Source organism: Scardinius erythrophthalmus (assembly GCF_964197995.2).
Source record: "Scardinius erythrophthalmus genome assembly, chromosome: 11".
NCBI classification, from domain to species: Eukaryota; Metazoa; Chordata; class Actinopteri; order Cypriniformes; family Leuciscidae; genus Scardinius; species Scardinius erythrophthalmus.
This window is the reverse complement of record NC_138231.1, coordinates 20,492,106-20,507,151: the sequence shown is the minus strand read 5'-3', so window position 1 is coordinate 20,507,151 and position 15,046 is coordinate 20,492,106. Positions and strand designations below refer to the sequence as shown.

General features: G+C 36.9%; 1 protein-coding gene across 1 annotated transcript; it reads left to right on the top strand.

Moving 5' to 3' along the window:
- Positions 1 to 7,290: 7,290 nt before the first annotated feature.
- On the top strand, positions 7,291 to 8,913 carry LOC308698703 (zinc finger MYM-type protein 6-like; the record flags this gene model as incomplete). The annotated part of the gene is made up of 1 exon (XM_081378964.1): positions 7,291 to 8,913. The coding sequence occupies one exon, from the start codon at positions 7,291 to 7,293 to the stop codon at positions 8,911 to 8,913; it is 1,623 nt and encodes a 540-aa protein (XP_081235090.1).
- Between the last annotated feature and the right edge of the window lie 6,133 nt (positions 8,914 to 15,046).

Sequence of the window (15,046 nt, the reverse complement as noted above, 5' to 3'; positions counted from 1 at the left end):
TACAGGTGTTTTTTGCGGGATGAAAACTCTGGCAGGTTCTTGTGATAATTCAGTTTCTTCAATGTGAAGAAGTTCCTCATCAGTATCGTGGTTGGGTGTTGTTTGCATTTGTAGAACCTGCATGTTGTGTGTAAATGTTACGGTTAAACTGTTCATGGCCAGGAACAGCTGTTCGATGTCCTGGGCATCGGTGTGGTTCAGGTCAAGTAGTGGTGCTAAAAATGTCTTCAAAATGGAATTTGACACTGTTAAAGAGAGCTCCGTTTTGTTTTCTTTAAACTCAAAAATGCCACCGAGTTTTGTGACGTAAGCGGTGCCACTCCTTAACATTTTGCACTTTGTGCAGCGGTGGAAAGCAAATTGCGGAGAAAAATCTTGCTGAAGAGTGGCACACTTTGGGCAGTGTTTACTAATGTTTATTTGGACACCTTGCAAAGCAGAGATGATGGTTTTGTGAGAAGTAATTTCGTCTTCAGACATTTGGTGAAGTGGTCCAGTAGAAATTTGAACTTTTGAAGGTGTAATTGTCGAGTGTCTGGTTGATTGTAAAAAGGTTTTTTGTTGGTACCTTTTTGTCATTAAGTTCGTAAAGTCATACGAATTCTCTTGATGGACGTCATTAATAAAGTTGTCCCACAAGGCAATTTGAATTCCTCCGGTTTCATCATTTATCCAACAGTTCATTACCTCTCCTTCAGTCTTGTTAAAAAATACATTTTTAACAGACTGTATCTTTGTTACTTTGGCTTTTAGTGTGGGTATCTGTACACAAAGAGAGTGCGAGAGAGAAATCAGTCATGCCATTTGTTTTCAATGTACTTCAACTTTTAATTTGTATGGAAAAATGTTGTGCAACTTACATGATGCTGTGCATCTAGGGTTTTCATTTCGGCAATGGTGGAGGGGTATAGTTGCTTTGGGGGTTTATGGGGGAATGGTACTTGAGTCACTTCGAGTGTTGTAGAGCTGGTACTCTGGATATCATATTTTGTGTCATTGCTGCCTGGAAAATGAAAGAAACATTTTTAAAAAATTAGATGACAAGGAGGCACATGTGCAATCACTTACATTTTACTTAAAATACCATGTCATTTTTTTTAAATACTAATAATAACAACAAACAAAGCATTGTGAGTTTGTAATAAATGTTGACCACGTCACAAAAGTAAACCGAAACCATGTATACAACTATATACGTGCCTCACAGACATGAGAAATATATTAATGGAAAGTTTGAAATGTCTACTTTAAAAAACATGAACTGATTCAAATCTTAAACACTTTTAGATTATGTAATCTGCATGAAACAGTTTCTTGTTTTTTCAAGACACATTAATTATTGTTTGCAGGTGCACCACAGCAAGCTTTATGCGTTTGAGCACTGATTAGTTGATTATGTACATAGGGGATTAAAGGCTTATGATTTATTCATATAAATGTGCTATCCGTTGACTAATTGCTTAAGTGAACAATTGCTAGTTGACTAGAAAAATCTTGGGCAACCAAAGGAAAAAAAAAAAGTAAAGTAACTTATGGGATCACAATTAAAAATGACTACAAATAAAAAGTGGAGTAAAATATACAAGGCATACTTACTTGGAACTTTCTTTGCATTCATGAGTTTGATTGCAGAGCAGTTTCTTGCAGCATTGTTCCATGAGGTTTGTTGATTACACTGAAAGATGACGGTGTGGTGGTATGTGTCCCTGTCGGTTTGTAGTGAAGCGGTGAAGTATTTGCTATTAATTTTAGATAGTTTTATGGGTGATACAGAATGCACGTATCCTGAAATTGAGTCTGGAAGTTGGTTCATTTTTCTCTCAATTTTGTTTTTCAATATTTCTGTTCTTACAGTGGAAAAGTTCTAATGGAATTCTTTGCAGGATACTCTGGTATTTAACATAATTCACAATTGATTGGGAATGTACCATTACTAATTAAAACAGATTGAGTTGGTTCATAGTTAATTAATTGGAGTGTGTCATTCGTTGATGTTGATTTTAAGTTTATTAGTTAATTAAGGTCTTTAGTGGTAAGTTGTGGATAGATTAATACCTGTAAGTTAATTGGCTTGTTTGTCATTACACTACATTTGATTTTTGCCTGTTATGTATTTGTGGTATAGGCAGGTAAAAATAATACACCGATTTATGTATAGTTTTTTATAGATATTTACAAGTATTGTGCAATAAAGAAAAATGACAATGATATTTTATGGAATTATTTCTTTATTCATTTTAGTAAATATAATTTTGTGTGGTAAACTTTGAAAAGTTGAGTGACATGTACAGCAATGATACTGGTATGATGAAACTGTCTGTTAAGTCTGTGTTACTGCTGTTGTTGATATTATCACTGGTCCAGACAAAGTAATTAAAATGAATCAAAGCAGTCAATGTTTGCATACAATGCATCAAATAGAGATTGTGGTAAGTCTATTCAATATTAAGTATCAGTTATATCCATTGAACAACAAAATTCCCTTAGCGGTTTTAGTTAGTGTGTACATTTGGAGTATTAAAGTATTGATGGGTTATTATGTTTACTTCATTTCTATATAGATGAGTACTATTTATTTAATTTTTACCCAAAATGAGGTGATATGAGAATTATGCAGCATGTGTCATGTAATGTCTGTTTCATTCATACATGAAGTTAGAGGGCGCCCTTGCCTAGAAAGTGTTCAAAACATTTCAGAAAATCCTTTATATAGCATTTAACGATCGGTGCAGCTGAATAACATGCAGGTAAAGACATTCTGAGGGATGAATGTTCAAGATAATAAACAAACTTTTATGAAGATATATGTTTTGTGTTATTACAGCCACATCCTAAATATGTGTTTTAAATTACTTCACCGTACATTTAAGCTCTTTATAAGTGCGTTTCTTGTGACAATAATTAATTCTGTCTTGGCAACAAATTGCGAAGTGTCTGCTTTCAAATGAGGCTGAAAAGAGGTGGAGTCATTCGTCTGTGTTCCTAGAGCAGGTGAGGTTGATTCTAAGATAGATCTAAGATAGGTCAGAGCAAAAGATTAGAACAATGCTTGAATCAACACAATTTTTATACTAATCCAACACGGGGTTCGAACCCACAACCGGAATGGCTCGGGATTAGTAACACATGGTTCAGCAGACTGCGCTACTCAGAGGACGTACAATCACAAACTGCAGAGGACAGGCTTCAGTGTAAGAATGAGCACACAAAAGCAAGTTAACCAGATTAGCATGCTAAGCTATCTTAATGCTGATGTAGCTTATGGCTTATGACGTGGTACATCCAATCCTGGCAAAATAGATATCCTCGGATTCGACATGACGCAAGGAATCGATAGACACAAATTTTATGATTTTGTGACAAACGGTTCACAAATTACAGCCTCTGAACCAATTTTGGGTCAACCTTGTTAAATTTGATCTCATCTAATCCCACTGTAAGAAACATTAGTACAGCTCTTACCCAGATAATAAAGGAGCTCAAATTTAAATTTATACACAATTTCAAAGTTGCCCCACACTGGTCTCAAACCCACGACCACAATGGTTCGGGATTCATGACGCATGGTTGAACCGATTGCACCACCCAGAGGACTTGTTTTACAATGCTGCAGAGGAGAGGCTTCAGTGTAAGAATGAGCACACAAAAGCAAGTTAACCAGATTAGCATGCTAAGCTAACTTAATGCTAATATAGCTTATGATGTGGTACATCCAATCCTGGCAAAATAGATATCCTCAGATTCGACATGACGCAAGGAATCGATAGACACCAATTTTATGATTTTGTGACAAACTGTTCACAAGTTACAGCCTCTGAACCAATTATGGGTTGACCTCATTAAGTTTGCGACATCATAACTTTTTTTTTTCAGTATAGCAAAAAAATCGGGGACAGTACTTTTATGCGGCTCAGTCCGAAGATCATTTGAGTATATGTTTGGACAAAATTAGACCAATTTTGAAGGAGGAGTAGCGAAAAAACTGTTTTACATTCGCTCAAATATGGCGGCCAATCACATTGTTGATAAATAACATATGAGATATCGTTGAAATCGGCATAAGCCAAGGAATATATTGACATAAAGAAATCAAATTTCAAGCAATGTTAGCAAAAGTTATAAGCGTTTTTTCAAAAAACAATGATATCTCTGGAACACTAGGTGGCGCTGTGATCAAATTTCTCAGGTACCTTCGGGCCATGCTAATGATGATCCATACCAAATTTGGTGAAGAAATTTCAAATAGTTTAAAAGATATTGCAAATTATGACATCATTCAAAATGGCGGACACGTGGTACATCCCATCATGGCAAAATCGATATCCACGGATTTGTCATGACCCAAGGAATCGATAGACACCAAGTTTATAATTTTCTGACAAACTGTTCATAAGTTATTGGCCAAAATATGCATTTTCCATATCTCATGACCCGTAGGTGGCGCTGTTCCCAACTTTGGCATGGAACCTCAGATCATGCTTCCGATGAAGTGTACCAATTTTCGTTTCGATTGATCAAAGTTTGGCCGAGCTATAGCTTCTGAACCAATTTTGGGTCGACCTCGTTAAGTTTGCGACATCATAACTTTTTTTTTTCCAGTATAGCAAAAAAATCGGGGACAGTACTTTTATGCGGCTCAGTCCGAAGATCATTTGAGTACATGTTTGGACAAAATTAGACCAATTTTGAAGGAGGAGTAGCAAAAAAACTGCATACTGTACTTTTCAAAATGGCCACTTCTGTAATGGGCGGAGTCTTAATGTAAGATATTGGTTCTGATCAGCATGATGAGATGAATCAGGTGTACTAAGTTTCATTTTTCTAGATCAAAGGGTTCAAAAGTTATAACCATTTCAATGTTGAATTTTTGAACTGCTGGTGGCGCTATAGAGTTGGACCTAGAGACTCAAAAATTGGTCCAATTACTATTCATTACCATCACTAGAAGTGTGCCAAATTTCATCATTTTCCTATTTACGGTTCATAGGGCTGCCATAGACTTCCATTGGCGGAAGAAGAAGAAGAAGAAGAAGAAGAAGAAGAAGAAGAATAAGATTAAAGCTGCAAGCAGCCTTTCCGGGGCCAAGCCCTTCTGGTTGTTTGGCTTGTTTGGATACATTATTTTTTTACTAGGAATCTTTTGAACATTGCACAATTCACATGGTTTAACATTTGCTACACATTGGAAATGATTTAACAATCTTCAAAGTTAAAGCCTTTTGCTTTACTTAGTATTTGGTTTACACTCATACACTGTGGTTTGCTTAATAATTTTACAGAGACTTAAGATGTTGAAGGTAGAATCGCTGTAGCACAATGCGGAGCCAGAAGAGCAAAAGATTAGTAGAATGCTTGAATACAAGAATCGACTCGACATAATACACAATTTTATGTAGTCATCCTACGCAGGATTCGAACCCCCAACCAGAATGGTTTGGGACTCATAGCACATGGATTAACAGCTTGCGCCACTTAGAGGACATAGAGTTACAAGCTGCAGAGGAGAGCATTCAGTGTAAGAATGAGCACACAAAATCATGTTAACGAGATTAGCATGCTAAGCTAGCTTAATGCTAACGTAGCTTATGGTTATCCTGATAGCTGAAGAGCCACATTAGAAAGAATGGCATTTGGTTAGCATGCTAACCAATAATTATGCTAAGCTAACTAGCATAAGACAACAAACAGGGTCAACTTCAGAGAGGAATATCATGGGAATGTAGACAACTATCAAAAATCTGTTCAGTCATTTCTGTGCGGTTCGGTCTAAAGAACATCTGATAAAATTTTGGACAAAATTGAGCAAGATTTGAAGGAGTAGTGAAAAAACAGTTTTTCATTTGTTCCAACATGGCGGACAGTCACATTGTTGGAAAATGACAAATGAGACATTGTCGGAATTGGCATAAACCAAGGAACGTAATGACATAAAGCAATCAAAATTTGAACAATGTTTTCAAAAGTTAAGCATTTTTGCAAAAAACATAACTCTGGAACACTAGGTGGCGCTGTGTTCAAACTTCTCAGGTACCTTCAGGACATGGTGTTGATCATCCCTACCAACTTTTGTGATATGTCAAATAGTTTAAAAGATATGTCAATTTATGACAAAATTCAAAATGGCGGACACATGGTTCATTCGGAATGTGTAAGAAAACACATTTCTAATTAAATGGGAAGAAAGATTAATGTAAGTATTATCTGGGTAAAAATAATTCAAGTGACAATTCACAGCTTTATAAATGTTCAGAGAAAGAGCAAAATATATATTTATCTGGGTTATAGGTAATTCAGAATGTATCAGTACTGAAGGGTGATAGTTCAGCCCTTATAGTAGTATTTATTTTCATTGTAACAATTCAAAGTTCATTGCAGTGCTGAAACAATTGAATAAACAAGACAATGTATCTGGAATGTGGAAACCACAGTCTTTTGGTCAACTGCATGTCATTTACAACAGTAACATGTGGTTGGCCAACACATTGCAGTTTCTGAGTTCTTGGTTGGGAACAATTTAAGAAAAAAAAATCTGGTTTAACCATTTTTGTGCAGCTCATTTATAATTTGACTGAAATTACACACTAGACATTTAGACCAGGGGTTTTCAACCGGTGGTCCGCAGCCCCCTGGTGGTCCGCGGCGGCATTGCATGTGGTCCGTGACATGCATTCCAGCCTACGTAATTTCACTATTAAACAATTAATTTTTCCAAACATTTCCAGAATATTTGCACATTGGTGTGAATACACAATTTTATGAAAATATCAAAAATAATATAGAGGAGTTGAGATTCAAACTGACACAGGATAGGCTAGCTTTGCACCTATCAGGTCTATGCTTTGCAACGTCATATACGTACACATTCATCTTGCGCGCGAAATAGACCAGCATCTCGGAGAGTTAAGGAAATACATTATTGAGGTTTCATTGAAAAGACGCTTAATATTGGTGAATTTAAATTTGGAGTGGAGTGGAGCTGTTAGCTATAACGTTTCTAACTAAGGCGAAGATTGCTAGTCAGCACCAAGCATGGATCGCTTTTTAGTGAGGAAAGTGACAGATGTCAGGACAGATGGACAGGCTTCTGCTGCATGCTCTTCAGACAAAGCTACAACGTCGGAGGAAACAGGGAAACGTAGTGGGAAACGAAAAAGAAAATACAGTGAAGATTATGTTAAATATGGATTTACAGTAACGACTGACAAAACAGGAGAGGAGGTACCACTGTGTTTCGTATGTTCAACGTTGCTTTCAAATGAATCCATGAAACCGTCGAAACTTTCTCGTCATATGGAGACACATCACAGCTTCTTGAAGGCCAAGCCTATTGAGTATATGCAACAGATGTTGCGTGATTTCAAAGGACAGCAGACGCTCATGAGAAAGAGTGCAAAAGTCAGTGAAAATGCACTGAAAGCCTCATATCTGGTGGCTCTCAGAGTTGCGCAATGCAAAAAGCCTCATTTAATTGCAGAGCAGCTGATTTTGCCAGCAGCTATAGACATGTGTAAAACCATGATGAACGAAGAATGTGCTAATAAATTAAAAACTATTCCTTTGTCAGATAGCACAGTCGGACGTCGAATTGAGGAAATGGCAAATGATGTGAAAGAGCAGCTGATAGAGAAACTTCGATCAGTTCAGGGATTTTCAATTCAATTAGACGAGACGACAGATATAACAAATGACGCGCAACTTTTGGCATTTGTGCGATACGAGGATAATAGTGCGATGTGCGAGGAATTTCTCTTTTGCAAACCACTGCCAGGGCGAACTACAGGTGCCGAGATCTTTTCAGCCCTTGATGACTTTTTCAAAGAACACAATATTTCGTGGCAGAAGTGTGTGGCGCTATGTAGCGATGGAGCCAGAGCAATGAGTGGCAGCCAGACTGGATTGATTGGGCACGTAAAGAAAGTAGCACCGGCGATAATTTGGACACACTGCATGATTCATAGAGAAGCTCTGGCCGCCAAAGATCTCAGTGTTGAGTTCAGCGAGGTGTTTGATGCTGTTGTTAAAACTGTAAACCTGATAAAACGAAAAGCATTAAATACACGCCTGTTTGCATCCCTATGTCAAGGCTTAGGAAGTGAACACACCTCTCTCCTTTACCATTCAGAGGTGAGATGGCTGTCTCGCGGCGCGGTGCTCGCCCGTGTGTTTGAACTACGTGACGCTATCTATACTTTCTTGTGCGAGAAGGAGTGCACTGAACTGGCTTACATGTTCAAGGACAGCCACTGGTTAACTAAGCTGGCGTATCTCACCGATGTTTTTGCAGAGCTTAACAAGTTGAACACTTCAATGCAAGGGAGAGATTCAAACGTCCTGCAGCTCTATGAAAAACTAGAGGCATTTGTTAAAAAAATGTCAAGATGGATAGAAAGAGTGGAGAGTGGTAACTTGGCTATGTTCCCTTCAGTTGAGGAATATTCTGACAGCACTGACATTAAAGACATTGTGTGTGAGCATTTGAGGAAGCTTGTGCTTCAATTCCGAAAGTACTTCAATGATTCTGATGAGTGGCGCTGTGACAGCAAATGGATCCTGCTCCCATTCAGTGATGATGCAGCAGCAGGGTCAAGCTTAACTACTGTAAAAGAGGATCAGCTCATAGAGATGTCCACAGACTCTGTCAGGAGGCATATGTATGATACACAACCCCTTGTGAAGTTCTGGCTAAGTTGCCAGACAGAATTTCCAGAGCTTACAGTAAAAGCAGTGAGGTGTCTTTTACCCTTTCCAACTACATACCTCTGTGAGAGCGGTTTTTCCACACTGGCATATCTAAAGAACAAGTACAGGGCAAGGCTGGAACCAGAGAATGATATGAGGCTGTCACTATGTACCACTATATCACCACGAATAGACAGACTGTGTGGAAGTCACCACGCCCAGAAATCCCACTAACAGGTAAGGAGTACCCCCCCCCCCCCCCCCCACACACACACACACCCACACACACACACACACAATAGTGGGCCGCCGATTACTTGTTAGTCAGAATGGTGGTCCCTGGCACAGAACCAGTTGAAAACCCCTGACATAGGGGATTAAAGGCTTATGATTTATTCATATAAATGTGCTATCCGTTGACTAATTGCTTAAGTGAACAATTGCTAGTTGACTAGAAAAATCTTGGGCAACCAAAGGAAAAAAAAAAAGTAAAGTAACTTATGGGATCACAATTAAAAATGACTACAAATAAAAAGTGGAGTAAAATATACAAGGCATACTTACTTGGAACTTTCTTTGCATTCATGAGTTTGATTGCAGAGCAGTTTCTTGCAGCATTGTTCCATGAGGTTTGTTGATTACACTGAAAGATGACGGTGTGGTGGTATGTGTCCCTGTCGGTTTGTAGTGAAGCGGTGAAGTATTTGCTATTAATTTTAGATAGTTTTATGGGTGATACAGAATGCACGTATCCTGAAATTGAGTCTGGAAGTTGGTTCATTTTTCTCTCAATTTTGTTTTTCAATATTTCTGTTCTTACAGTGGAAAAGTTCTAATGGAATTCTTTGCAGGATACTCTGGTATTTAACATAATTCACAATTGATTGGGAATGTACCATTACTAATTAAAACAGATTGAGTTGGTTCATAGTTAATTAATTGGAGTGTGTCATTCGTTGATGTTGATTTTAAGTTTATTAGTTAATTAAGGTCTTTAGTGGTAAGTTGTGGATAGATTAATACCTGTAAGTTAATTGGCTTGTTTGTCATTACACTACATTTGATTTTTGCCTGTTATGTATTTGTGGTATAGGCAGGTAAAAATAATACACCGATTTATGTATAGTTTTTTATAGATATTTACAAGTATTGTGCAATAAAGAAAAATGACAATGATATTTTATGGAATTATTTCTTTATTCATTTTAGTAAATATAATTTTTGTGTGGTAAACTTTGAAAAGTTGAGTGACATGTACAGCAATGATACTGGTATGATGAAACTGTCTGTTAAGTCTGTGTTACTGCTGTTGTTGATATTATCACTGGTCCAGACAAAGTAATTAATATGAATCAAAGCAGTCAATGTTTTGCATACAATGCATCAAATAGAGATTGTGGTAAGTCTATTCAATATTAAGTATCAGTTATATCCATTGAACAACAAAATTCCCTTAGCGGTTTTAGTTAGTGTGTACATTTGGAGTATTAAAGTATTGATGGGTTATTATGTTTACTTCATTTCTATATAGATGAGTACTATTTATTTAATTTTTACCCAAAATGAGGTGATATGAGAATTATGCAGCATGTGTCATGTAATGTCTGTTTCATTCATACATGAAGTTAGAGGGCGCCCTTGCCTAGAAAGTGTTCAAAACATTTCAGAAAATCCTTTATATAGCATTTAACGATCGGTGCAGCTGAATAACATGCAGGTAAAGACATTCTGAGGGATGAATGTTCAAGATAATAAACAAACTTTTATGAAGATATATGTTTTGTGTTATTACAGCCACATCCTAAATATGTGTTTTAAATTACTTCACCGTACATTTAAGCTCTTTATAAGTGCGTTTCTTGTGACAATAATTAATTCTGTCTTGGCAACAAATTGCGAAGTGTCTGCTTTCAAATGAGGCTGAAAAGAGGTGGAGTCATTCGTCTGTGTTCCTAGAGCAGGTGAGGTTGATTCTAAGATAGATCTAAGATAGGTCAGAGCAAAAGATTAGAACAATGCTTGAATCAACACAATTTTTATACTAATCCAACACGGGGTTCGAACCCACAACCGGAACGGCTCGGGATTAGTAACACATGGTTCAGCAGACTGCGCTACTCAGAGGACGTACAATCACAAACTGCAGAGGAGAGGCTTCAGTGTAAGAATGAGCACACAAAAGCAAGTTAACCAGATTAGCATGCTAAGCTATCTTAATGCTGATGTAGCTTATGGCTTATAACGTGGTACATCCAATCCTGGCAAAATAGATATCCTCGGATTCGACATGACGCAAGGAATCGATAGACACCAATTTTATGATTTTGTGACAAACGGTTCACAAATTACAGCCTCTGAACCAATTTTGGGTCAACCTTGTTAAATTTGATCTCATCTAATCCCACTGTAAGAAACATTAGTACAGCTCTTACCCAGATAATAAAGGAGCTCAAATTTAAATTTATACACAATTTCAAAGTTGCCCCACACTGGTCTCAAACCCACGACCACAATGGTTCGGGATTCATGACGCATGGTTGAACCGATTGCACCACCCAGAGGACTTGTTTTACAATGCTGCAGAGGAGAGGCTTCAGTGTATGAATGAGCACACAAAATCATGTTAACGAGATTAGCATGCTAAGCTAGCTTAATGCTAATGTAGCTTATGGTTATCCTGATAGCTGAAGAGCCACATTAGAAAGAATGGCATCTGGTTAGCATGCTAACCAATTATTATGCTAAGTTAACTAGCATAAGGCAAAAAATGCAGGCTAGGTCAACTTCGGAGATGAATATCTCGGGAACGGTAGCAAATATAAAATATCTGTTCAGTCATTTCTGTGCGGCTCAGTCCAAAGAACATCTGATCAAATTTTGGACAAAATTGAACAAGATTTGAAGGAGGAGTAGCGAAAAAACTGTTTTTCATTTGTTCCAATATGGCGGACAGTCACATTGTTGGAAAATGACAAATGAGATATCGACGGAATTGGCATAAGCCAAGGAACATAATGACGTAAAGAAATCAAAATTTGAACAATGTTTTCAAAAGTTATAAGCGTTTTTGCAAAATACCTTATATCTCTGGAACACTAGGTGGCGCTGTGTTCAATCTTCTCGTGTACCTTCAAAGCCTTGTGTCGATCATCCATACAAAATTTTGTGAAGATATGTCAAATAGTTTAAAAGTTATTGCAAATTATGACAAAATTCAAAATGGCGGACACGTGGTACATCCTATCCTGGCAAAATTGATATCCACGGATTCGGCATGACCCAAGGAATCCATAGATACCACATTTGTGATTTTCTGACAAACTGTTCAAAAGTTATTGACCAAAATAGCAATTTTTCATATCTCATGACCCGTAGGTGGCGCTGTTCCCAACTTTGGCATGGAACCTCAGATCATGCTTCCGGTGAAGTGTACCAATTTTCGTTTTGATTGATCCAATTTTGGCCGAGATACAGCCTCTTAGCCAATTTTGGGTGGACCTCGTTAAGTTTGCGACACCATAACTTTTGAACAAAGATGAATAAAAAAAATCTGTTCAGTCATTTCTGTGCGGCTTAGTCCAAAGATCATTTGAGCAAATGTTGGACAAAATTGGAGAAATTTTGAAGGAGGAGTAGCGAAAAAACTGAATACTGTACTTTTCAAAATGGCCACTACTGTAATGGGCGGAGTCTTAATGTAATGTATTGGTTGTGATCAGAATGATGAGAGGAATCAGGTGTACTAAGTTTCATTTCTCTAGATCAAAGGGTTCAAAAGTTATAACCATTTCAATGTTGAAGTTTTGAACTGGTGGTGGCGCTATGGAGTTGGTCCTAGAGACTCAAAAATTGGTCCAATTACTATTCATTAGCATCACTAGAAGTGTACCAAATTTCATCATTTTCCTATGTTCCGTTGATAGGGCTGCCATTGACTCCCATTCGGGAAGAAGAAGAAGAATAATAATAATAATTAAAGCTGCAAGCAGCCTTTCCGGGGCCAAGCCCTTCTGGTTGTTTGGCTTGTTTGGATACATTATTTTTTTACTAGGAATCTTTTGAACATTGCACAATTCACATGGTTTAACATTTGCTACACATTGGAAATGATTTAACAATCTTCAAAGTTAAAGCCTTTTGCTTTACTTAGTATTTGGTTTACACTCATACACTGTGGTTTGCTTAATAATTTTACAGAGACTTAAGATGTTGAAGGTAGAATCGCTGTAGCACAATGCGGAGCCAGAAGAGCAAAAGATTAGTAGAATGCTTGAATACAAGAATCGACTCGACATAATACACAATTTTATGTAGTCATCCTACGCAGGATTCGAACCCCCAACCAGAATGGTTTGGGACTCATAGCACATGGATTAACAGCTTGCGCCACTTAGAAGACATAGAGTTACAAGCTGCAGAGGAGAGCATTCAGTGTAAGAATGAGCACACAAAATCATGTTAACGAGATTAGCATGCTAAGCTAGCTTAATGCTAACGTAGCTTATGGTTATCCTGATAGCTGAAGAGCCACATTAGAAAGAATGGCATTTGGTTAGCATGCCAACCAATAATTATGCTAAGCTAACTAGCATAAGACAACAAACAGGGTCAACTTCAGAGAGGAATATCATGGGAATGTAGACAACTATCAAAAATCTGTTCAGTCATTTCTGTGCGGTTCGGTCTAAAGAACATCTGATAAAATTTTGGACAAAATTGAGCAAGATTTGAAGGAGTAGTGAAAAAACAGTTTTTCATTTGTTCCAACATGGCGGACAGTCACATTGTTGGAAAATGACAAATGAGACATTGTCGGAATTGGCATAAACCAAGTAACGTAATGACATAAAGCAATCAAAATTTGAACAAAGTTTTCAAAAGTTAAGCATTTTTGCAAAAAACATAACTCTGGAACACTAGGTGGCGCTGTGTTCAAACTTCTCAGGTACCTTCAGGACATGGTGTTGATCATCCCTACCAACTTTTGTGATATGTCAAATAGTTTAAAAGATATGTCAATTTATGACAAAATTCAAAATGGCGGACACATGGTTCATTCGGAATGTGTAAGAAAACACATTTCTAATTAAATGGGAAGAAAGATTAATGTAAGTATTATCTGGGTAAAAATAATTCAAGTGACAATTCACAGCTTTATAAATGTTCAGAGAAAGAGCAAAATATATATTTATCTGGGTTATAGGTAATTCAGAATGTATCAGTACTGAAGGGTGATAGTTCAGCCCTTATAGTAGTATTTATTTTCATTGTAACAATTCAAAGTTCATTGCAGTGCTGAAACAATTGAATAAACAAGACAATGTATCTGGAATGTGGAAACCACAGTCTTTTGGTCAACTGCATGTCATTTACAACAGTAACATGTGGTTGGCCAACACATTGCAGTTTCTGAGTTCTTGGTTGGGAACAATTTAAGAAAAAAAAATCTGGTTTAACCATTTTTGTGCAGCTCATTTATAATTTGACTGAAATTACACACTAGACATAGGGGATTAAAGGCTTATGATTTATTCATATAAATGTGCTATCCGTTGACTAATTGCTTAAGTGAACAATTGCTAGTTGACTAGAAAAATCTTGGGCAACCAAAGGAAAAAAAAAAAGTAAAGTAACTTATGGGATCACAATTAAAAATGACTACAAATAAAAAGTGGAGTAAAATATACAAGGCATACTTACTTGGAACTTTCTTTGCATTCATGAGTTTGATTGCAGAGCAGTTTCTTGCAGCATTGTTCCATGAGGTTTGTTGATTACACTGAAAGATGACGGTGTGGTGGTATGTGTCCCTGTCGGTTTGTAGTGAAGCGGTGAAGTATTTGCTATTAATTTTAGATAGTTTTATGGGTGATACAGAATGCACGTATCCTGAAATTGAGTCTGGAAGTTGGTTCATTTTTCTCTCAATTTTGTTTTTCAATATTTCTGTTCTTACAGTGGAAAAGTTCTAATGGAATTCTTTGCAGGATACTCTGGTATTTAACATAATTCACAATTGATTGGGAATGTACCATTACTAATTAAAACAGATTGAGTTGGTTCATAGTTAATTAATTGGAGTGTGTCATTCGTTGATGTTGATTTTAAGTTTATTAGTTAATTAAGGTCTTTAGTGGTAAGTTGTGGATAGATTAATACCTGTAAGTTAATTGGCTTGTTTGTCATTACACTACATTTGATTTTTGCCTGTTATGTATTTGTGGTATAGGCAGGTAAAAATAATACACCGATTTATGTATAGTTTTTTATAGATATTTACAAGTATTGTGCAATAAAGAAAAATGACAATGATATTTTATGGAATTATTTCTTTATTCATTTTAGTAAATATAATTTTTGTGTGGTA